A 25,262-nucleotide genomic window follows, 5' to 3' on the forward strand; every position below is an offset into this window, starting at 1 on the left:
TTAGGTGCAGGGAAGGAATCTCTGAAGCTAGCTGCTAAATCACGCAGGTGCTCAGTGATGTTATATTTTATTTCTGGTAGGAATTCGTCATCAGTGGACTCCAGAAATGAATGGTGAATATGTGAATGGTGCCATGGACCCCCTGGGTGGGTTACACGGACCCCCTGGGGTCCACGGACCACCAATTGGGAACCACTGGACTAGATAACCAGCCAGAAAGCTGCACTTCCTACAACATGCTCAGCAGGGGTGGAGTTGGAGATGTGTCATAGCTTGATTTGGGGAACTCAACATTTCAGGAAGGAGAGCAGCTGCATAGTACATTCTGGCAGACAGGCTCTGTCTTCATTCTTGAAAATGTTTTTCAAGCCTTGTTGATGATCACCACACCTAAGCCACAAACAAAGCAATTCCCACAGGAAAGAGGGGAAGTTCAGAGCTTTACAGCAATGTTTTGGTTTGCTCAATAACACCTCAGAAGTATCTCCTGAGGGCTGCAATAGACTATGGTTATTAAAGACCAGTCACACAGAAGGCCTCACCCTGGAGACTTGAGATTCTTATCATAAACAACAAGGTACAAGTAGTGGCAAGAGCCAACAGGCCTGCATCAACAAAAGAGCACCCATCCCACTTTGATATCGGCGTTCTGCTCACCTGCTCTCCAAAGGGGATATAGTTATCTCGACAAGCTGTATATCACTCACTTTAGATAGCAGCTAAAGACAAAAATGCTATAGCATTACCAGCTTGCCAACATCGGTATGTCCAGCAAATGTATTGTCCTAGGAGAAACGTAGCTCTCCCAAAGGCCCTTTTTCTTCTGCTCACCCCATTCTGCTCCATTATACATGACAGAACATCAGTGCCATAAGAATGGTCTCAGCTCACCAGGCTACCCTTTCTATATAAGTTTTCCTTTCTAGCCGTTTGGCAGTGCCACCACACTTCCCAATGCTTTATACTATAAATAGAGGAATTTGAAGAATCAACATTTGGAAACGAAATTAATGCAGACTTAGTCCAAGTAATGGCTTCTGTGTCACTTGTTAATTCCCCTTCTGAAAGATTGCTCAGGTTCAAAAAAGAAAACCAAAACCAGTCATCTTGTCTGATGATTATTGAAGACAGCCAATTTCTAATCACAGGCAGCAGTCTCAGTCTTCAGAAGGCATCAACAAACTTACGTTTCAAGTCAAATCTAGCACATGTCTGACACTAGCGTGCTTGATCAAACTTCAAGCCAGTACTGAAAGGCCAAGATGGAAGGACCGACAAGTATTTACCGTAAGTGAACATGCGTGGCGAAGTCAGCTCGATGCTTGGCAGGGCTCCAAGGTGGTTTAACACAGCGCATCGATAGCCATTCTTCTGGGCATAGTCAACAAAGGTGCGTATATATTGCTTCTCACTGTGATTGGCTATTCCAGGGCAAATTACCATTGTGATATCTTCTGTACAATGAAAAGTATCGAGAGAGGAGAGTTTAACAGAAAACGGAAGGATGCACCAAGCTGTGTTAGACATATCATGGTTTCATTCTATCCAACTTTACTCGCCAAAGACAGCAAGCACATTATTGCAGGAGCTAAACTGAAAATCTAGGCCATGAAGCATTGCATCTCATCAGCTGGCTGTAAAAATAATGTAGTACACGATTCATAACTGCACTGGCGCCAAACGCTGATAGGCCAGGCACAAAACGGAATACTTAAACTTGGCCCAGAGTTATGAAATAAGCGGCATCTTTGCCTGTATACGGTAATCGAAAGTAGCAATACAGATTCCCCCAAACGTTTACTCAAGCTGATAGGTCAACAAACAATGGAGTGGCACAGTTGGTTGTCTAACCTCTAATGCAGTTTTCAGCCACTGGTTCGAAGAGGTCAAACGTTGCTGTTGCACCATCTGACATTGTGAGGTACTTGCGGAGTCCATAAGGATGCGGCGAACTTACTCTCCCCATCTTCCCATAAAGGGCAGTTTGGATGTGCCCACTCTTCCCCCAGATCAGAGGTGGAATGTACCTAGCAATAAAAACAAAATAAATTAAGTATTTGCTTTAAGGTAGCACCCTGTGTGGCACAGAGTGGTAAGCGGCAGTTACTGCAGACGAAACTCTCCCCACGACCTGAGTTCGATCCCAGCGGAAGCTGGTTCTCAGGCAGCCAGCTCAGGTCGACTCAGCCTTCCATCCTTCCGAGGTCGGTAAAAGGAGTACCCAGCTAGCTGGGGGGAAAGTAACCATGACTGGGGAAGGCAATGGCAAACCACCTCACTACAAAGTCTGCCAAGATAACGTCAGCGAAAGCAGGAATGACTCAAGTGCTTTGCACGAGAGGTTCCTTTCCTTCCTTTTCCTTAAGGTAGCAGGTTACATATTTGAAACAAGACTTTAATCCTGGGGTAGGTTTTTGAGATGTTCAGAAGTGCTTGTCAATCTTCCCAGTCTACTTGGTAAAAAATTAAGGAGCCACTTCCCAGTAAGCACCAAAGGGCAACAGATGATAGATCTAGATAACCATCCTGTTGATTGGAAATCGAATATAATGTAGTGATCTCTGAAAACCACTCCACTACAGTTCAGAATGCTTATAAATGCATTTCCTTTCAATGGAGGAAAGAACATCTGTACTATGCTTATCAGGAAAGTGGTATGGCCTGGTGCCAAAGCAGATGGCCTTTTATCTCAGATTTATGGATCCTAGTGAATTAAAGAGGAAATTTTTGGAGGAGGGGGTGCAAAGAGAGAAGGAAAAGAGAGAAGGACATGGTGGATATCTTCGTCTATTTTAGCAACACCACTACAGCTGCCAGGAATCAGTTGGTATGTAATCTGGGGCTGTCAGATAGGACCAGCCCTTTTTGAAGGCATATCGAGAAGGCCAACACATGACTCAAAGAAATGTCCATCTTTAGTGACAATACAGAGATCTTGAGATTTTTTCAACAGTGGGAATGAAGTAGCCATGGAGACATAGCTTACTATACATCAGTTCTAGGGCTGACACTGAACCAGTAAAACAAGTGTGCACTTGGTCAATTGCAGACAAACAATAATCAAGTATTTAAAAACACTGATTAATTAGAACAGAATGAATTAAGTACAAGAACTACTGGCATTCTTGAATATTCCAGAGCCCAATCCCATCTACATCACACTGTGTTCCCTCTGGGCACTTGTAACTTCGTGTGCTTGATTCATCCTTCCTCTTAAATTCTACTCTTGGTTATACATGGCTGCAGTTACAGCACATTCATTCATTATTGCATTTATATCCTGCCTTTCTTCCTCCAAGGAACCCAAGGCAGCAATCCTCTCCATTTTATCCTCCCAACAACCCTGGGAGGTAAGTTGGGCTGAGAGTCTATGACTGGCCCAAAGTTACCCAGTAAGCTTCCATGGCTGAGTGGAGATTAGAACCAGGATCTCCCAACTCCCAGTCCAACACTTTAGCCACTACACCACACTGGCTCAATAAGAAGCACTAGGCTGCATGGCTTAATTGTGAGGGAAGAGGGCAGGTAGGTACATTGAACTTTATGGCACAAGTATCAAATTGTACTACACAGCTAGGTCATAGTTATGGCACAGCTAGGTCGTATTGCGTAGCACGCTAGCCTTGTTGCAAATGCAGGCTATTTGTTTCATCAGTCAGTTATTGAAACAAAAGGAGGCCAGCATTCAAAAATGAAGAGGACAGGCAATATTGCTCATGAACCTGAATAAAGCTTGTAGATCGACACTATCATAGAAAAAGACAGAAAATACTAGAGCTGCAGTATAGAGATAAAATTAAAACTTATAAAATTAAAACTTTATTCACTCAGTATTTTAACACTTAATTTTAACTTAAATTTAAATTTTACTGTTTTAACTCTGTATTTTAATCCTATATCAACTTTGCTGTGTGGTTTTATCCTGGTTGCGCTTTTTATACTGTATTTCGTAATTGTGTTTTAAACTGTTGGGTGTTTTACTGTGGTTTTAATTTTTGTGAACCGCCCAGAGAGCTTCGGCTATTGGGCGGTATAAAAATGTAATAAATAAATAAATAAATAAATAAATAAATAAAATTAAGGGTAAAGGTGAGAGAATGTCTGACTGTCTCTCTCTCACACACACAGACACACACACACACAGACTCCTGCAAGTCTGAGGAGCGAAGGGACTTCCACTACTGTCACTAAAATGCAATTAAAAACGCTGCCATTTACATAGGGAATTTGTGATTTCATGGAATCTTTGACTGTAATCAAGTAACAGGTAGTCATTTGATTAGCATCGTAATTCTACACAATTCATTCACAGACACATTCATACATCTTTCATATCCTATCCGATGTTTGGTGTTCCCAATAGAATTATTTATGGAAGGTCATCTGCATGATCTAATTAGACATTAAACACCAACACTGGAAATGCATATCGTTTTTTGAGCAACTTGGCTGTGTTTTTATTTCCATAACGTGTTTTCAGCTGTTAGCCTCGTTAAAATAATGCTCTGCATGCACGTAGCCTTGTGGTTAATAATTCCTGAAAATGTACAACAGTACTTTGGCAACACTTACAACACTGATGCAAATGATGCACAAGTCATTTTGATTATATGCAAGTGAAACCTAAGATCGACACAACTATCTAGCTTCAGTGTCTACACAAACGGACTCTTCTTCCTCTAGTAAACAGTGCTAAATTCACCCAACTGTACTACTTATAGTCATGTTACTCTAAAATGGATGCTAGAGATGCTAGTTTCCAGCTATTGAACAACAGTAAAAGCATTTAATAGGATTGTCAAATTAATGAGATATACTGACATTTATGTTGCTCGTTCTAATTGCAGGCATACTTCCCAGTAAAGTTTTGAAGCTTTACTAAAAGGGTTAAGTTGCTGCTCAAGAACATCAATTTAAAAATAGCATTTAGACAGTGTTATCAGTAGTCAAATAGTGAATAATAATTATCATTTTCAAAGTTCAGGAGATGGGGAAAAGGTATTAGAACTTAGGCAATACTGTCTTGCCTCCCATGAATTGATCCAGACAAGAACAGAAGTGAAATCCTTTACTGGATAAAAGATAAAGTATATGCAGCAATTATGTTAAAAGGAACCAAAATCATGATGAAAACAAGATTAAGTTAAAACAGAAGTTGAGTAAGAGTCCCTCTGAATAGATCCTAAGAAAAAATCTTAATTCTTGAAAAAAGGGGAGAAAGACATTTTTGCACTTGCTTGTATTCACTGAAGCTAAAAGCTACAGACAACACAAACCTGTAGCCAAGAAATACATAAAGTGAAGAGAGAGCCAGTGACTTTGGGTAGGAGTTGCACATCTCTGAACGATATTTCTAGAGTTCTAAGCATTTTGCATCATCTTTCCTCAGTGCATATATTCTCTATTTTCAAGAATAAATATGCTAGAGGCAAAACACAGGAAGTTCACAAGGGACTGTCCATCCTACTAACATCATCCATTACCTTATGGCAATTTAGCTCAATGAGCACTTGTCCTCAGCTGCAGTCACTGCAGTTCTGACACTTATGTTAAATTCCAAGATACAGGACAAGTGGCACAGTTCAAGGGAGGACAGGAAAAATTGGTCAAAGGATTAATCATGTTGCACTCAGTAGAAACACTGGTTGCAAAAGGACAGACATATAGACTAATGTTTTAAAATTGTAACTTGAAATGTCAGATTTAGTTATTACCAACCTTAAATGTTTATTTCTTTTTGTCTAAATTATGTCTTGCCCACACATTAAATAAGCTTTTGCAGCCACAACATGCATTGTAGTATAATAAATGTGCACAAGATGTACATTTTGGCTGCAAAATAGACTAACATGGCTACCCCTCTGGAAACTACCAGACATTGTTTTTCTTACAAACCTACTTCTGGGTATTGTGCAACTTAAGATCAAGGAGTACCTTTCCTGTTTCCTCACCAACCTCAAAGGCTGGAAATTGGTAAATCTCAAGAGTTTCACCAACCTCCATGCTTCCTTCATGAAGCAAAACATTTCACAACTTAACACACAACTTCTCCTCGCTTAATGTCTGTTTGTGATTCTACTTCCCACTGTTCAAATCTGCATTATGCTGGTGAGACAAATACCCAGGCCTGGTGCTGCCATAGAGGCAACTCAGGCGGCCGCCTAGAGCGCCAAGCAAAAGAGGGCGCCGAACAGTGTACCCAGAAGCTGCTCTCCTAGAGCGGCTTCCGGGTGTGCTGTTCCAAAGCCGCCACCCCAGCCTCCGCCCAACCCCAGCATCCTGGCTCCTTCGAAGCCAGGATGCTGGGGTTGGAGGCGGAGGCTTCAGTACGGCGCGCCAGGAAGCCACTTCCAGGTGCGCCGCTTCAAAGCCTCTGCCCCGTCCCCCAACCCCAGCGTCCTGGCTTCAAAGCCGGGAGCAGGAGGGAGCGGGCGGTGAGTGGGCGAGCAAGGGGGGAGCCGTAGCGGTGAGCGAGCGAGCGGGGGCGGTGGGCGAGCGATGGGGGGAGCCGGAGCGTGTGAGCGAGGGGGGAGCCGGAGTGGCGAGCAGGCGGGGCAGCAGGCGAGCGAGAGCAGTGAGTGAGAGAATGAGCGGGTGGGCAGGCGAGTGAGGGGGCAGTGAGTGAGTGAGCGAGCGGGAGGCGGCGGCTTCAGAACGCGCCTGCCTAGGGCGCAATATAGTCTGGCGCTGGCCCTGCAAATACCATGTACTGCAGTTGCATGTAATAAAGTTTGGCAATAGATACTTAATTGTATTTAGATTCACCCAACTATCACTGGTGAGCAATTTATCAGTGAGCAATTGCTGCAGTTCTTCTCTGCTGGACTTTGTATCAATCCTCTTTGTATTCAGCCACGTCAGACAAGCCATAACCCTTGCCCAGACGAAAGGCCACCTCCCCTTTACATAATGTTTGCATCGAAGGACCTTTCAATAGCCTCAATATGCAATCTAATTCACTACAAAGAGTCCCATAAGAAATGGCCCATGTTCTCAAATGATCTTCAGTGAATTCAATGAGTCTGGGAAATGCTTCTCAAGGCAAATAGGCCGTGCCTCACTGCCAAGTACCTTTCATTGCCATATTGAAGACCAAGGCTTTCTTGATATATTTCAATAGAGATTTCTTAGTTTAGAATTACTCTTTGCAAATTGCATTTCTCTGGAAGTTAACTATGGAGGAGCCTCTCAAGCTCGTGTACATGGAAACATGACAAGTTACATCCCAGTATCATACTAATTAGGTATAGGAAACCGACTATCAAATCTGCAGTATGTACTCTAGTCCATATTATCCCCAAGGGAAAGCAAAAAGCCATTTTACTTGTTTATTTGTAACATTTGTGTCCCACTTCCCACCAAATGGTGCAATTTACATTAATGTAGCATGCAAAACATTCAGCTGAGCAGATTATACACTGAATTATTTCATCTGAGCTGAACACAGAAGCGTTATGTTGTTTTACCATTTAAACATTTATCATGCATTCCTCACAGTTTTATTGCAAAAAAACTAAACAAAAACAAAACTCACCCACAAAAACATTACGAGTGTTCATTACTACTGAAAGATTTAGGGCAAGCAGAACAAAAACTTGAAATTAATGCAGTGAAAACTGAGATGTAATGTCATCCACTGCGCTATCCTTATGGTACTATTTTGTGCTTTTTTAGATGCTTGACTGCTGTACAAGCTGACTTTAGAAGAACAGAAAGTACGGTTTGATCCATGTGTGTTTTTCCCACTTGTTCTGGCAGTCCTTTAAAAGTCAGAGTTCAAGCTAGAAGAGGCATGCAAAATCCCTTAAGACCCAATAAGATTCTTAGAGTTCCATGAGGAGCACAGCAATTAAAATTCCATGCATTTTGCTCTGACTTTAACAGCAGCCTTTTTTTCCTGTTAACTTTATAGCCCAATCCTATGCATGTTTACACAGAAAATCCCTGTGTAAATGCACTTTACTCTAAAGAGCCCTCAAATCCAAATATCCAAGACTATTATACATTACAAAAGAAAATCTATCTGAAAATCTAAACACGTTTGACCAGTAAAACATGAAGCTAGTTTTAAGATTTAACATCCATTGAAAACTACAAAAATATTTTTTTAAGTTGCTATTAGATTACCAACACCGGTCAGCAGTGCAACTGAAGATACCTTATGAAAAACATCTGAAAATCTGCAACAATGCTTCCAGGTTTATAATGAGAAAAAATCTACAGAATATCCCTGTATAACTGGAGGTACAGACAAGACTATGGTCTCCACCTACCCCTGGTAGAGAATAGAATATTCTAAAGTACTCCACTTTCTTACTACTGTAGATCAAGAGCTGAAGACTGCACATTCTTTTAGCTATGTTTTAGCTGTGATACCACAATAAATATTTGCTGCCTAAGCTTGCTGTTAATGCAGGATATAATAACAATCTAAACAAATTTGCTCATTTTCAGAAGTGAGAAGTAGCCAGAACATGAAATATTTCTGTTCTGAGATAGACTGGAGCACTATCCTAAAGGTAGAAGGGTCACTAATTGGGTAGTGAAGATATAAGAACATCAACCAAGGACCTGTTCAGAGACAGACTAAGTCATAGGTAGGCCGCTAACCTTTTTGCAGTAAATGGTTAGTGAGTGGGTTTAAAGTGTGTTTATGTAGCCAACATGGTTAGGAATGGTTCACACGACACACTAAGTCATGGTTCACATAACACACTGAGCCATAATGTTTAGCTCAAAATGCTTAACCACCGTGGCTTAGCATATTGTCTGAACAGGGTCCAAGTAACAACACATGTCAGTCGTAATCCTAGCTGCAAGTACCAACTTCATAAATTTTAAATTTCTCATGTTTTACCATCCCCGAAACGCTGGAGTTTAAGGAATGTGGGGCTACTTGAAAAAAAAGGGGGGAAGGGCCAAAGAAACTAGAAAAATAAGAGCCATTCAAAAGGAAGTAGTACAATGACTAAAAAACAATCCGATGCCCCCTAAACAGTGTCTGGGGTGTGGAGCATAGGATGTTTCGGATTGCCGGATCCAAGGTCAGAAACAGCTCTCTGACCTCAGAGGGGGAAAATCTGCACTCCAACCCCCTCCTTCTTGCATCTGGTGTGGAAACAATCACAGCAGCTGCCTCTCTAGGGTCAGGAATGGTTCCTCAGAGAGAGGGTGAAGGGGGTGTTTCAGCGGGTGGTGAAGGGACAGGGAGGCTGGGCTATGAGCTATCCGAGGCCTCCCCAGCCTCCTTCCCTCCCGCTCCGAAGCACCCAGCTAGAAGGGCAAAACAGCCTGTCTAGTGATAATGCAGAGTGAGAGGAGCAGGGAGGCAAACATCACCTCGGCCGCTCTTCCCGCTCTGCATAGGATGACCACAAGCCTCCAAGTTTGGAGGTTTACGGGCATTGCGATAGGTTTGCACACTAACAGATCGAAGAAGACAGAAGGGAGGGGCATAAATCAAGATCAAAGTTCAGATATAATACAAACCCATTGTTTGTGCCAGAATCCACATCATCGTTTGAGCACCTAAATGTATAACAGGCAAACCATGGTTTTGAGCTGTCTGTCTGTCTGTAATCCCCCATCTACTCAGGATGCATCATTTTAAGTTCACTCCCATCTCCATAGTGCAGCAGCCTCATTGAGGCAGAAAAATAGCCCTACGTCATTGATCCTTGGTCTGTGAATTCAGACATAACGGTAAATCAAAATTACCATGGACTGTGGCTTGTATGTCAGACCTCAACCAGAAAGTGGAGGAGGAGGGGAGTCTTTTCTATATCGAAATGTTATACAGTAAATCCAGAAGCTCGGAGACAACTTTCCTTCAACAACCCTCTCAGATTACACCGGCAAAAAGCTGTAATCAGATTGTATTCCATGGTTCTGATGCACAACGCAAACAAAACCCTCTAGAAGTCTGTGAAACATGATGATCCAATTATTAAGCAGAGACTAATTTTAACTAGACAAGAGCCTGTTCAGGCATTCTAAACTCACTGCACAGAGAGAGAATGAAGGTGCTCATGCTAGCCCTGCCCCTTATCTCTTGTCAGTCCTACCCCAAAACATTGGGTTGGGGAGTATTTCTGCAGAGGGAAGACTGCCAAATACATGTAGGTTATCTCCATGAGCTGGTATCCAGGGTTCCAGCTCATGAAAATAGTGAACCAGCAAGTTTTCTATCTACAGACATGTTCCTTGAGCATGGACAGCATGGAGTGAAGCCAGAAGGAGATGTGACACCATGCTGAACGCATTAGCAGAAGCTTGTACACTGTACCTCAGTAAGTGGGAACCATTCAGTAAATAAAACACATAATGTTCTAAAGGGGCACAGGACAGTCAAATACACAACGTTTAATATTAAAATAATTCCTAGAGTATTTGTTGTGTTGCAGTTTGAAAAGACCCAGAAGATTTTTAAAAGAATATTTAGCAAAATATTTCTACTTTTTATCAACTGAAATACAAATGTCAACATGAAGCTTTTCACAGCCAGATTTTAGAGATTCTTAATGATTTCAGTATTAGAAGCTTCACTGCCATCTGTCACTGTGAGTTACAGCTCTGGGTTATCTCACTCACAGCAACCCAGAGTTCAGCGTTCAGACATCATGCTAAACAACCCAAGGATCGGACGTCCCTGGATTGTTTACCCTCACTCAGCTGCAGTGGGAACAAATGGGGAGCAAGAGACAGGATACTCAATTCCTCCTGCTTCTCACAGAACAACCCAGGATTTTTATTTTATTTTTAAAAAACTAGTTTTTTGTGACATCCGAACCGGGTCTTTATGCTATTCGATTCTAAAATGAAACAGTTGTTTTCCATTATATTGCTAAAAAAAGTGATCTCACATAACAAACTGCTTCCCAAAGACAGTATCTTGCCCTAAGTCTAAGATGTTGCATTTGAACACATGAAAATAGTTTAATGTGTTAGTTGTCTACTCACTCTTTGGTTAGAAGAGGGCATGACTTCAACAGGAAGCGGGACAAAGGTGTGTCTTGGTATAGGAGATCAGGAGGGGCAGTTGGACTCTTCAGATTCAGGCAGCGGACAATAATGTAGAGAACAGCAGCTACAGCAGCCAACTTCACCCCATCAAATACTGCCGGCAGTTCAGGGGTTTCCATTATGGAACTCATCTTGAAATCTGAAAAAGAAAGAAAAACTCAGAAAACTATTTTCAGCAGCCAAGGTACCCTTACAAAGTAGGATAACAGATCTTTTCTTAAGTTCAGTGTTAGAAATGCTTTCAAATGAAAATATCATTTATAAAGAAGCCAACTCAGGGCAAGTTTATACAGAATGGATAATCCAATTTATCTTAAGAACTGTGTCTACATACTCAAGAAGTTTCAGAATTTTACAACAGAACATTTAGACCCAGAAGAGATTCTTCTAAGGAAACTATCCATAACAGACAGCCCTTATCTTGGAGTTTTACTCCTACATTAAGGAAAGGACACTCCAGAGAGCAACTGTAAGGCAGAACTATCAGTTAGCTACTCCAACAGAACTGCCCAGAATTCTGCATTTCATGTTGCCCTAGAAAGAGTGCAGGATATTTATTCCAAGCAAACATTTCCCCATTTGGAAGCTCTTAGCTGTTCTATCAATATTGCCAGAGTCACTCTTCTGACTGCAGGAGAAAGAGGAATGATGCTGGTGTCTATTCTAAATAGAAAACTAACTACAATAAGATGCACCACCATCCACTCCACTTAAGAGAACATATTAAATGAAAAAGGAGTTGAGCCAAATATATATTTACACACTTTTCTATGCAACACACATATGCATAGGATTATAGAAGCCAGGGGCATTAAGCATGTCTCAAGATGGATCCATTATGAGCAAACTAATCTACTGGATAGTCTTGATTCTTTCCAATGAACAGAGGCATTCTGTGGAAAGGAAAAGGAGATGATTGTGTATACTAGTAAACCACATTTTCATAAATATTTACACAATCCAACTGGTTATTCATTTCTCTTGTTTTTAAGCCTTCAGAATTTCCCTAGAACTTAACATTAGTATGAATTGTTAAACAAAGTAAAAAAGAGGCAAATGGCAATCCAGTGAAGAAAGTTGGAGGAAATGCATCACTAAGGAATCAGATCCACCTGTAAAATGAGCATTCTTGATTAACCTAATCTTTTTTTTTTCGGTCAATTTTGCAAACATAATTACCCTTGGTGCTGACACAATGTTCTGCAGCAATTTTAGGGACAAGACTTTAAGAGATACATTAAAATAATCATACAGATGATTTCTCCATAGCTTCCAACTCTGGCTTGGTCTCTGCTTTAGCAAGAACACTGCTAGGTCATATGACATACCAAAACAACAAAACTCTTCTGCTTGGAATGTTCGGCAACAATTTGCAAGATGTTCAGGGTAGTCTTTGACACCTCTCAAACAATGCATTCAAAGCACATAAAACCCACCTGTGCGGTGTGCCACTTATTCTTAAATACAGGAAACTCGGGAATCTTCTAAGCAAATATGTTGTCAAAGTTACCCTATAAAACACAAACAGATTGTAGGTGTCATTTTACTGGCAATAGTAATGGTCTGATAAAGCATAAGTCACAGTACAGGTATTCCATACAGCCGGATACCCCACTTTTTTCAGCCCAAGGGCTGAATGCAATTTCAGAGACGCTCTCAGGGGATGCATTCCAGTGGTGGGAGGGCTGAAAGCAAATGGGGCAGGCAAAAGGGGTCAGGGCAAAAATACAAAAATCCCAGCATATTGTAGATTATACTGCCAGCAACTAAACCTTAGCAGAGGCATTCCAACTTTTTTAGAATAGGGTAAAAACTACACAAGAGCAGGCCAAGCACCAAACATTTAGAGGTTTTGAGAAAGGGGAATAGACATCTGGAGAACCCGGGCAGGCTGAATCGGGAACCCAGGCCTGAGGTTCTCCACTCCTGCTATAGAGCACAGAAGCCATCTGCAATTCAAAAAGGTAGCTGTCTTAGGCCTACTTCATATAAATAAGCTACAGAGAGGTCACCTGAAGATGCATCCAGAGCTGTTTGTGTGCTTAACTCCCTTTCCCAGAGGCATGGTCATTAAATCTAGCAAGAGTGATTCAAGTGCCCACAGCCCTAAGATCTTTGGAAAAGGTTCTCCCCCCATGAAGATTCATAAGAGCTCTCTCTCACTTGCCCTCTCTACAGCGAAGTCCTGGCCCAGTGTTAAAAGACATTGCTATTAGGAAGTATCACAATGAGGAAGGCATAAAACCCACAGAGTGAGATGTAGCTACGGTCAGGCTGTTCCCCTTCAAACATCCAAGGAACAGCACAGAGAGGAAGCAGTTATAGGCCACTAGGTTATGCCAGAAGGAGAAATATTAGGGCCAATGGAGAAACAGGCATTAGGGGGTAGAGGAAATAAAAGAAAAATTACATCATCTTAAATACTCTGTTGCAGTTTTTATTACTCTGAGAAGACTGCAGTACTTGCAGCCAGTTCAACATTCTCTCCCAATCTACTGCCATTTTCAAAACTCATATGGTGGGAAGAGGAAGAAAGATCATAATCAAAGAATTGGAATTTCAGCTCACAACTGTTCTTTGGACAGCTATATAAATGCTAATTTACCAGTCAAGGGGGGAAAACACTCTTATACCATCCTGACTCATATTGGCGAGTTCAGAAATGCAACTACTCAGGTACAATCCATTTATATGCTGTTAGGTATACTACAAAAGGGTATTCATAATGGGGCTTTATTTACCACTTTTTCAGTATGAAAGGGAAGTAAAATACTGGCATAAGAACTTTGTATTTCCAAGGAATGTTCAACAAAAACATTACAATTTGGAGGAACAAACCTTTAGAACTGAAACATCTGGATTTTCTGCTCACTAAAAGCCCATTGATACTGCACAATTCTCTACCTCAGGCTTAGTTCTTCATGCTTGTAAGTGGAAATTAGCATGGTCTCTGAAGCAATGCATGAAGAGCTATAGCACGGGGATGCTAAAAGGGTATTGTTTTGAACTGGATGGATGAAACCAGATCTAATATTTAATGCAGAGACAAAAGAAAAATAATGAAGATCACTTGTTACCCATTTGTGAAAGGATTTGCAATGGTATATTTCATCTACCAGGGAGAACAGGAATTCTCCAACCTGTTCCAAAAATCTCCAAGTTTTTTGGAAGCTTGTGACCTCTGCAGTTCAAAAAACTATACATCCTACTTTGAAAGTCACAAGAAGACCTGCAAAGACTCTTGTTCTTCTTAAAGATGGATTTGTTGGCTATGCATTTCTAACTTTTTAAAAAAAATCACGACAAGACATTTCAAGTTTTAAGCGTTGCTTACCTTATCCTAATCATGAAAACATGCATGAGAAAATAATCCAGTAACCCATTTCCCACAGTGGCCAACCTGATGTCTATTGGAAGCAGGGCATGAATGGAACAGCACCCTTCTGCTCATGTTTCACAGCAACTCGTATTCAGAGGTATGCTGCCTATAGAATATAGTCATCATGAGTAGTAGCCATTATCCCCGTGAATTTATCTAACCCTCTTTTAAAGCAATCTAACTTGGTGGCCATCACCACATCTTGTGTTAGCAAATTCCTTGGTTTAACTGCATTAAATAGTACTTCATTTTGCCTGTCCTCCGTTTCCAGCCATTCGGCTTCATTAGATGACCGTAGAGAGTCTAGCATTATGAGCGAGGAAGAAAAAAAACTTCCTATCCGCTTTCTCCACACTAGGCAGTTTTATACACTACCATATTCCCTCCGCACTCCCCTTTTTTCTAACCTAAAAAGCCCCAAACATCATAACCTTTCCTCTTATGGGACTTGCTGATCATTTTGGTTACCTTTTCCTGCATGCACCTTTTTCAACTCTGCAATATCCTTTGAGACATGGTGACCAGAACTGAATACAGTATTCCAAGTGTGGTTACACCACAAATTTGGAGAAAGGCAGTTTGTTTGTTTTTTTAAAAAAATCCAATCCCTTTCCTAATGATCCCCAGCCTAGAACTTTACTTTTTCACAGCTGTTGTACACTGGATTGATGTTTTCAGACTGCATGACCCCAAGATTCCTTTCCTCAGTCACTGCCAGCTCAGATACATATGTGAAGTTAGGATTTTTTGCTAGTGTCCCACACTTTACATTTAACTTACATTGCCTATTCTTTTTTGTAACTTTTAATTTAAAGTGTATTGTACCAGCCAAAGGCTATGACAAACACATCAAAAGAAATTTTTATACATATATGCAGTAATACAAATATTCTGTAGAAAATTCCACAACTAAAACTCAGCTTTGACTTAACCAGCTGAATCTCCAAAGCAGTTTATGGCAATTTTGTCTAGTTCTCTCTTCCTAATCTTTTTTGCTGCCAGAGCAAACAGAGCCACTTTATGTGTCACGCAGCAGTTCATATCACTCAAAAGAAAATGAACCGTTTCTGCAAGGGCATTCCTATATCCATGTGTTAACAAGGGTTTCGGGAACCTCTCTCTTGCAGAAACGATACAGAGGGCAAATCAGCATGTAGTGAACCACAGATACATAATCTGCATTCAAATGGCACCTTGTGATAGCATCCAATCAAAAATGCAGTTTGCATAACTTTGAATCTCAGTTCAATAAAAGCATTTCTTAGGGAAAGAGGCCTCAGTACAGACAAATAGTTGGCTCTAAAGTGTTCTGTTTTTAAAAGAGGGAACCACCGGAAAATTTAGAGATTTAAATTAGTTGCAGATCCCTCCTAGAATGTATCCAAAATAGCCAGTCCCTTAGTTGGCACTTATCCATATCAACGGCAGACTTCAGCTCAGGAAAGTACTATGCAGGAGCTTTTGGTGTTAGCTTCCAATAATAATAATTTGTGTTCATTTCCAGGTAGCACATAGCTGGAAGGCATTCGTTTAGCAAGGTGGCAAGTCGTTTAAAATACCTTAACTGAGCATACTGTATTCTTGTCCTAACTGATGGCCATCAAGATTCTGTACACAAAAAAGCTGCAAGGGTTCTGGATGGAAGAGAGTAGATTTGGGGGGGGGGGGGATGTTCTGCAGAATTTCCAGGACGTTCATGGTGTTGTCAAACCCCCAAAGTTCAGACCCATAAAGCACTTGAGGTATTGCTTTACTGTTAAAAGTTTTAGGGTAGGTTCAATGAACCACCTCCTTTATTATAATAAAACTTCATTAAATCCCCTATAGTTTTCTGTGCTTTCAGTTTCACTGCCTCCCTATGCCCCTTCCATGAGAGAGACTCGCTGAAAAGAATGCCCAAATATCTAAATGAATGGGTTTGTTCAATAACATGTTAGTCCTAAATCCATCTGTGCCTAGGACTGTGACTGCCAAAAACCATTATCTTGGTCATAGAATAGTTTATTGCCAAATTTTCATATTTACAGTAAGCACTGAATTGCCTATTCACTCCATTTGGAGAATTCCTCTTGGAGCTCTTTGCAATCCCTTTGTCTTCACCACAAATTTGGTAGTTTGAGAAACTCTGGCCACCATCATTGAGCCATTTAGGAACAATTAAAAAGCACCAGTCCCAATACAGAGCCTAGGGGGAACCCATTCTTTAAATTCCTCCACTATGAGAACTGTTGTTTTATTTCTACTCTCTGCTTCCTGTTCTATGAACAGGAAGGAAGCAACAGCAATGAGGAAGCCAGTTTAGCTTCTCTGGGAAGGGAGTTCAAGAGCCTTGGAGCAGCCACTTACAAAGCCCTCTCCACATTCCCACCAGGTAGAACTGTGATAGTAGTAGACTAAGAGACGAGCCTCCCCTGAAGATCTCAGGGCACGGGCAGGCCCATAAGGGAGAATATTGTCTTTCAGATAACCTGGCCCCAAGCCGTCTAGGGCTTTATAGGTCATAACCAGCACTTTGAATTGTGCCCAGAAACAGATCAGAAACCAGTGAAGCTGTAGTAACAGGGGATTTGTGTGCTCCCTGTAACCAGCATCAGTCAGCAATCTGGCTGCAGCTCTTTGAACCAGTTGAAGTTTCGGAACACTCTTCAAAGGCAGCCCCACGTAGAGCGTGTTACAATAATCCAAATGGGATGTAACTAAAGCATTTGTCACCATGGCCAGGTCAGACATCTCTAGGAATGGGTGCAGCTGGCACACTAGCCTTAACTGTGCAAATGCACTCCTGACCACCGCTGAGGGCTGAATCTAGAAGTACACCCAAACTGCAGAGCTGTGTTTTCAGGGGGAGCAGAATCCCATCCAGTACAAGCTGAATCCCTGTTCCCTGATCTGCCTTTCAACTGAACATGAGCACCTCTGTCTTGTCTGGACTAAGCTTCAATTTGTTTGCCCTCATCTGGTCCACTACTGCTGACCAACACCGGTTTAGCACCAAAACAGCTTCGACAGAAATGGGTGGAAAGGAGAAGTAGAGTTGGGTGTCATCTGTATACTGGTGGCACCACATCCCAAAACCCATTAGGAAAAATTACTACAATATCATGCTGGTGTTTTAGAAAAGGTATGGCAGGCATCTTTTGGCAACCCAAAGACAGCTACCAGTCTATAAGTAGACAGGAAATGCCTTATATTCAAAGTTTATCCAAGGTGTTTATCTTGCATTTATAGTAAGTGACACCAAGTTGTTGAAAGATTCTATGCCCAATGTTAATTAGTTCACAACAACTAACTCCACCTATTTTTAGTTCCTAGTGTATCCTACAACACCAGAGACTGGCACCATAGGTAATATTAATGATCAATCTCCATATTATATCATCTGACAAGAACTTTTTTTGACTGCATACGGGTGATTGCAATTTCTAACTCTGAAATATTTAGCACAAGGGTCAGCTGGAGGAATAGGAACTCAAAGGAGGTGTCAGATTCAACACTATGTTTTAAACAGAGATGCTTCAGTACTTTTAGAATAATTTCTTAGGAGTACTTGTAGATCGTTTTCCCTGTGCTACTGTGGTGCTCTGTCCACAGTTACCCAAACTTTTATTGGTTCAGTAGGCATGTGCATTCTGTCTCATCACTTGCAGTGGAAGTGGCTAAACAATTCACAGATGCTCTGTCCGTGTTTAATGTGACGTTCAAACCAGGGAGATAAGCCAGAGTTGAAACCCTGGACCAGCACACTTACTCATTTTTTTTTTAAAAAAAAGCCCTAGACGGCTGTGACATGAAAAACTGAGTCATTGTCACCTTACAGATAAGCCTAGGAAAAAGTTCAGACAAATTATTCCTCTTAGGCTCATGGTCATAGCCAAAGAACTTATTTAGACGCATCCAATGGTTTAGGTATACCCCATGGAATTCAAAACCAAACAAAACACCTTTTAATAGCACCTCCTATATTACAATCTGTTCTGAAGATCCCCTTTGAACTTGTTTGCTGTTTGGCCTGGGGGACTGTCTCAAAAACAAGTCCAAAGCCTCTTCAGTACATGGAACTAGTTCTGTGCTTCTTTGGGTCCAATCTTGTGCAACTTGATTGCAAGGGGGTGGGGAGGAATTAAGATTCCTACTGCTCAATTTACTTAAAATCGATTTGTCTTAAAATCAGCATGCCTCAAACTTCTTCTTCCCTGTTTTCAAATGCAATCTTTGTAGAACTGTGCAAGCTGTTACACAGTCTAACTTGTACATCACAGTTTCAAATTCTTGTTTGGGAATGGGCACTTCTCTGTTCTATACAACATTCTTTGTAGGCCCACATAACATTTTCATAAGAAAGTGACTCTGCGTAATCATGACAATTATGCAAACAAAATTTTTGTTATGTTTTAAAGACAGGAAGTCCACATGCATCACTGTACAATTAAAATGCAAAGTCTGTTAGTCACCATGCAGAACAATTTGCTAATAGTAGAAGGTTTAAGGCATTGTCTCAGGCTCCTTAAGATATGAAGATTTCTGTCATGTATCTTCTCCCATGAAGTGCACTGAAGAGTGAGAGATAACTGATCTTATTAAGGCAGGGTTAGTCCAAACTTCACTATATAGATCTAAGAACGTCAAAATTATATGTCACAATGCAAATTTAGAAATTAAAAAGGTGCTTTAAAAAAACAAAACAGATAAGGGCCAAACTGGAATCCCGAGAGCAAACATCTCAGAAAGACAAACATCTAATAAAGTGTCAAAGATGATTTTAAAATGATTATTCTATAAAAGAAATTATAATTGTCATTATATGACTACAGACAGAGATGCACACCCATGCTGTTTAGACAAAACAAGGCATTACTGTTGGATTTTGTGCAAGACAACTGTCAGAAGGAAAGAGAAAATGTTTTAAGCTCAAGAAAAGGAAATGGATTGCAATTGCTATTCATAAACTGAGACAGCCCGAACAGTAGCAGCATAAATTGCACTGAGGATTTAAAAAGCATAATCCTTTTGACAAATATTTTAGGAGAAAACACTGTCAAAACTACATTTACCAGTGGAATACTGAAACTACATTAAACAGATTTCAGATTATACAACAAAAAAATATTATAACCATTACCTGAAAGTTCAGACTAACTCTGTTACAACATAGAAAAAATCTTCAAGTAGCAAGAGGACTGCCTGCCTACAATGAAATACAACAGATGCTATTCATCATGAATCCTAAGAAAGAAACATATCTAGCAGGAGTCATTGCAATATTTTGGGTAGAGCAAGACTCAGACAATTCAGCCAGATCTAGTTTTCCCCTGCAGCCCCTGTGACCCCTAACATTACATCTCTGCACTTCACTTTTCTATTTGGAGAAAACGAACAGATCAACTATGCAGAACTTGTGGATATTGCTAGGTGACAAGCAGCGCCAACTATTTATTTAGCAGCCAAATATTACGAAACAATATGTACCGTTCTATTCAAATACCCTTGAGATAGAAGACATGATTTACAGGGCAATAATTTCTCTATGCAAGACTGACAAGGTGATCACATCAGTGACAAAATAGCAATAAGAGAAATTCTAAAGCAGTATATAGGAACAGTCAATGTCCATAACACTATTCAAGGCTTGCCACCACAGGAATTCACCCCAACAGAAATATTACATTTAGAACATAATTAATTGCTGAACAACATCAAAAGCTAACTTGATAGCACAAAAGGTAACTTGTAGCAATAGCCAAGAAAAGGTGCCCGGTGTTGGATAGTTGTGCATGGATTGAAATAAGCCTCTTTATAATCCATTAACATAACCTATAGCCTATACCAACAATTGAGTTCCCTATTATTTTGATTGACCAGGTTACTGACTTCTAAAGTATTATTAAATAGCAGGTCTGTATAGCTTGGCTACACAACGAGTAGATGAAATACAGGAATAGAATTGCAAACATTTACAGTACACATTAAGATGACAAGTAACTGAATGGATAATGACAAGTAACTGAATGGATAATGACTGTTCTTGCTTTAGAAATTCTAAACCAAGAACCTTGGAAGGATACCTTCTGCAGGTTGGGTATCTCTGACAAGATGCATATGTTAGAGATACAATCTTAACCATCAGTCAAGAAATAAGAGGGGGTGCATAATACGGGTACTATTAAGAATCACAGAGCTGGAAGGGTCATCCAGCAATCCAACCCTCTATCAATGTAGGGAAACTGCTGTCGCAGCAGCATCCCTAACAGGTGGCCATCCTGCCTCTGCCTAAAAACCTCCAGCAAAGGCAGCCCACCATCTTCTTTTAATAATGTGCTGCTTTTTAATAATGTATTAGTTTTAGATGTTTTAATCAATTATATGTATTTCATGGTGTTTTGCATTTGTGTTATACCCTGCCTCGATCCAGAGGGAGAGGCGGGAAACAAATAAATATATTATCATTATCGTCATCATCTTCTGAGCCAGTCTGTTATATACTATTTTCCTGACCTAATGTTTAGTTGAAAACCCCTTTTTCTTGCAGTTTGAACCCACTGGTGTGGGTTCTACCATCTATAGCAACAGATAAATTTGTTCCATAATCTGTGTAACAGTCATTCAAATGTTTATTTCATTCCTTTAAAGTATATCTAGGCTGCTTTTAGGGGTAAGTATCATACAGCTTTTTAATTGTCTTTTCCCCAGGCTATGCAGATAGCAGAAGGTGGAATATAGCACTTGTCACATATAAAGGAAAGGGCAAAAAGCCGCCCACAAAATACTTCAGGAGAAAAAGTGGGCGAGAACAGCTGAATCCTCAAAAGCAGAAGCAGCAAATATCTCACAAAGGAGACCACTAAAATTCAGATAACAGAAACTTAGGCTAGAATGTGAGAGGATTTAAAAGGAAAGAATTTTATAAGGAAAAAATCTTTACCAGGGTGGAGGTGGAAGGATGCAGAAATAAGAGACTGAATAGTGTTGCTGTTGTGGAAAAGAAGTAAGGAGATGAGAAAAACTCACCACACATCTTGAAAAAGGGGACCCCCCAGCCCATAAGAATGTGAGAATAATCTGAAACCAGTCAAAACCCAAAGCAGCTCTCACAACTCATGTAATAAAGGGAAGCAGCTATCAAGAGAATAGGTGAGGCCTAGCCCTTTAACCCAACCCAAGGAAAGAAACAAGTCTTTGCAATGAGTGAAAGAGGAAATAGGAGAGGGCCCCAGATCATCACTGACTTATGGGGCCATTTAGGGAGGGCAAGCAGAGAAATAGCTGCCTCTCCACCTTTGTACTGCAGACCACACCAATTATTTCTGAGAAGCAGCTTCATTGGTACAAAGAGCAACCACATCAAATGCTCTTAAAAATGACTCCCATCACCCTGTTTTTTTTAATCTTGAATATATTTCAAGGCAGGCCTCTGAGCTCTAATGTGAATCTTATTGAAGTTTGTACCCATTGAGCCTGTTTGTTTTCAAGGCAAACAGAGGAGGTAATTTCCTTCATACCCTGCTTATGAGTTTTCCCAGAAGCATATGGGTGGTTCCTGTTTAAAACAAGATGCTGGTCTAGATATAGGCCTTTAGTCTTTGTTTTTTTTTAATACTCCCTCGGCACACACACACACACAGATACTGCCATTTCTTCCCCTTTCGCAACCTTAAGTGACACACCTGCTGATCTCAGTGTTCTGTGTGTGTAGAAGGAGGGAATCTAGAGGAGAATCATAAGAGGGTAGAACAGAGAGATTTAGTTTAGGTTATTTGATACTTATACCATGCTTTTCTATTAAAATATTATCCAAAGAAGTGGAACATTAACAATAAGGGACAGAGGAACAGAGCCACATCCACAACAAGGTCTCATAACATGTTGGAGCTTTCTCTTCTCCCAAGCATTTTAACAGCATTTAACAATGTTAAGTTTGTTTTTAATGGTCCCCAGAATTGTTGTTTTGAAGTGAATACTGTTGTTTTTATACTGTTTTTATGTTTTTTAAATTTTTGTGTGCTTTTAATGTTTCCTGTTCTTGATAGTTGTAAACCGCCCAGAGAGCTTCGGCTGTGGGGCGGTATATAAATGTAATAAAATAAATAAATAAATAAATAAATACATGCATACATGTTAAAATATCTTTACAGTAACATAAAATGGGGACTTTATGTCAGCTGTTTCTATCAGGCCCAATACCTTACTGCAAATGTTTTAGCTGTTTTAATCAGCTTTAAGTTTTGTATGCGAGAGATTTTATGTTATGTTTTTATTATCTCGTATTGGGGGGTGTATTTTTTTTAAAAAAAAATTAAATTTTTTGCAAACCATCCCAGAGAGCTTCTGCTATTGGGCAGTACGGAAATGAAATAGAATTTATTTATTACATGTATACCCCGCCTGTTTTCCTCCTTAAGGGACCCAGGGCGGCGTACATAATCCTCCCCACCTCCATTTTTATCCTCACAACAACAACAACCCTGTGAGGTAGGTTGGCCGGCCCAAAGCCACCCAGCCAGTTTCAATGGCCGAGTGTGGACTAGAACCTGGATCTCCCGATGCCCAGTCCAACACTCTAACCACCACACCGGTTGAAACACATGAATAATGTTTAAATAAAGGGAGGGTCGTTGAAAAAGCACCGGCGGAGAAAAGCAGCCGGAGGAGCCAGGAAGGGAAGTCTTCAGGGGCAGCCGTCCCCTTGCAGATGGCAATGGAGGGTCATGGACGTGATTATGGAAGAAGGGGCAGAGGGGAAGGGACCAAGGGCGCAACACCGCTTCCTCACGTTCTCGTCAACGCGTGATTTGGGGGGGGGGCAAAAAGGGGAGGGGATTTCCATGGGCGATAATGGAAGCTCGCCAGCCCTGCTCCCACCCAAGGGACAGGTCTCTCTCGACCTGTCAGTTCCTCTTTGTCAATGGGGATGGAGAGCGGCGGGGGGGGGGGGAGGCGGGAAAGGCGGCGACGACCCCCCCCGGGTGTTGTTGGGGAGGGGGTTTCTCCTGGCCACCGCCCAGCCTCAGCTCCCTCTCACGCCCCCTCCCTTCTGAGGGCGTCGCCCCCTTCCCCGTGCCCTGCCCCTGCCCAAATTATCGCCTCACCTGCGTAGGCCCAACCCGGGCGCTCCCGCCAGTTCCAGCCCTGACAGCGACTCCCATCGAGATGCACCGCCACAGACACACTCGCACACCCCGTGCGGCGCCCGACTGCCCCGCCTTCTTCTCCTCCTCCTCCTCCTCCTCCGACTATGTCATTCCATTGGCGCCCGCGCCTGCCACTCTCCGCCATCCACCGATACGCGATTGGTTATTGGAAGCCGGCCTCTCTCACCCCCACCCCCACCCCCACCCCAAAAAAGAGAGGGGGAGGAGAGGGAGGGCTTTAAGGTTGTTAAGGAGGGCGGCGCCGGCGTTACCGACGCCGCCCCGCCCGCGGCAGTCCGGCCAAGAGGAGAGGTGGAGGGCCATTGGTTCCTTATGACGCAGTGGGGCGGGGCTTCGGGGCGCTATTGGTTTAGGTGGAGTGTCAGCCAGGAATGAATGGAGTCGTGACTCGCGCCGAGGGAAGGGTGGGGGGAGGATTCCAGAAGGAGAGAGAATGGGCGGGAACAGAACGGAGAGGGGGAGGGGGAGGGGGAGGATGGGCTCCGGTCACGTGAGGTTGCAGATGTTCCCTCAGTTCTGTGCCTCAGGCTGCCATTTTAGTTGGGCCTATTTTTACTTCCGCCTATGAGGCGAAGGGTATTCTTGGGACTTGTTTCCTCCTAACTAGGGTGACCCTATGAAAAGGAGGACAGGGCTCCTGTATCTTTAACAGTTGTATTGAAAAGGGAATTTCAGCAGGTGTCGTTTGTGTATATATGGAGAACCTGGTGAAATTCCCTCTTCATCACAACAGTTAAAGCTGCAGGAGCCCTGCCCTCTTTTAAATCTGGTCACTCTAGTTATAGCTCCTGCAGCTTGAACTGTTGTGATGAAGATGAAATTTCACCAGTTTCTCCATATATACAAAGGACACCTGCTGAAATTCCCTTTTCTATGCAACTATTAAAGATACAGGAGCTCTGTCCTCCTTTTCATATGGTCACCCTATCCTAACCCAGCGGGGAGTTCCTGAGGAGAATTGGATGGGCACTGTTTACAATCAAAAAAGAGGAAAAAGCAAAAGCAAAAGCAAACACCATTAAAATTATTATTATTATTATTATTTATTTATTTATATAGCACCATCAGTGTACATGGTGCTGTACAGAGTAAAACAGTAAATAGCAAGACCCTGCCGCATAGGCTTACATTCTAATAAAATCATAATAAAACAATAAGGAGGGGAAGAGACTGCAAACAGGCACTGGGTAGGGTAAACAGGCACTGGGTAGGGTAAACAGGCACAGGGTAGGGTAAACAGGCACTGGGTAGGGGAAACAGGCACTGGGTAGGGTAAACAGGCACAGGGTAGGGTAAACAGGCACAGGGTAGGGTAAACAGGCACTGGGTAGGGGAAACAGGCACTGGGTAGGGTAAACAGGCACTGGGTAGGGTAAACAGGCACTGGGTAGGGTAAACAGGCACAGGGTAGGGTAAACAGGCACAGGGTAGGGGAAACAGGCACTGGGTAGGGGAAACAGGCACTGGGTAGGGGAAACAGGCACAGGGTAGGGTAAACAGGCACAGGGTAGGGTAAACAGGCACTGGGTAGGGGAAACAGGCACTGGGTAGGGGAAACAGGCACTGGGTAGGGTAAACAGGCACTGGGTAGGGTAAACAGGCACAGGGTAGGGTAAACAGGCACTGGGTAGGGGAAACAGGCACTGGGTAGGGGAAACAGGCACTGGGTAGGGTAAAACTAACAGTATAAAGTCAGAACAAAATCAAGTTTTAAA

General features: G+C 41.9%; 1 protein-coding gene across 3 annotated transcripts in view; it reads right to left on the minus strand.

The window, feature by feature from the left end:
* ABHD2 (abhydrolase domain containing 2, acylglycerol lipase) overlaps window positions 1-23,579 on the minus strand; it is a 41,929-nt gene extending 18,350 nt beyond the window's left edge. The window contains exons 1-5 of one of the 3 annotated variants that reach the window (XM_063142732.1): window positions 23,485-23,579; window positions 12,459-12,533; window positions 10,960-11,161; window positions 1,852-2,027; window positions 1,287-1,454 (exon numbers count right to left, since the gene is read on the minus strand). In XM_063142732.1, coding sequence (XP_062998802.1) covers window positions 1,287-1,454; window positions 1,852-2,027; window positions 10,960-11,153 — 538 coding nt within the window. In that variant the 5' untranslated portion in view covers window positions 11,154-11,161; window positions 12,459-12,533; window positions 23,485-23,579. Of the gene's footprint in view, window positions 1-1,286; window positions 1,455-1,851; window positions 2,028-10,959; window positions 11,162-11,356; window positions 11,508-12,458; window positions 12,534-23,484 lie in introns of those variants that run through there. The other 2 variants (XM_063142733.1, XM_063142734.1) reach the window with 2 other exon arrangements.
* Between the last annotated feature and the right edge of the window lie 1,683 nt (window positions 23,580-25,262).

The sequence above is a fragment of the Elgaria multicarinata genome, chromosome 16, assembly GCF_023053635.1.
Source record: "Elgaria multicarinata webbii isolate HBS135686 ecotype San Diego chromosome 16, rElgMul1.1.pri, whole genome shotgun sequence".
Classification (NCBI taxonomy): Eukaryota; Metazoa; Chordata; class Lepidosauria; order Squamata; family Anguidae; genus Elgaria; species Elgaria multicarinata.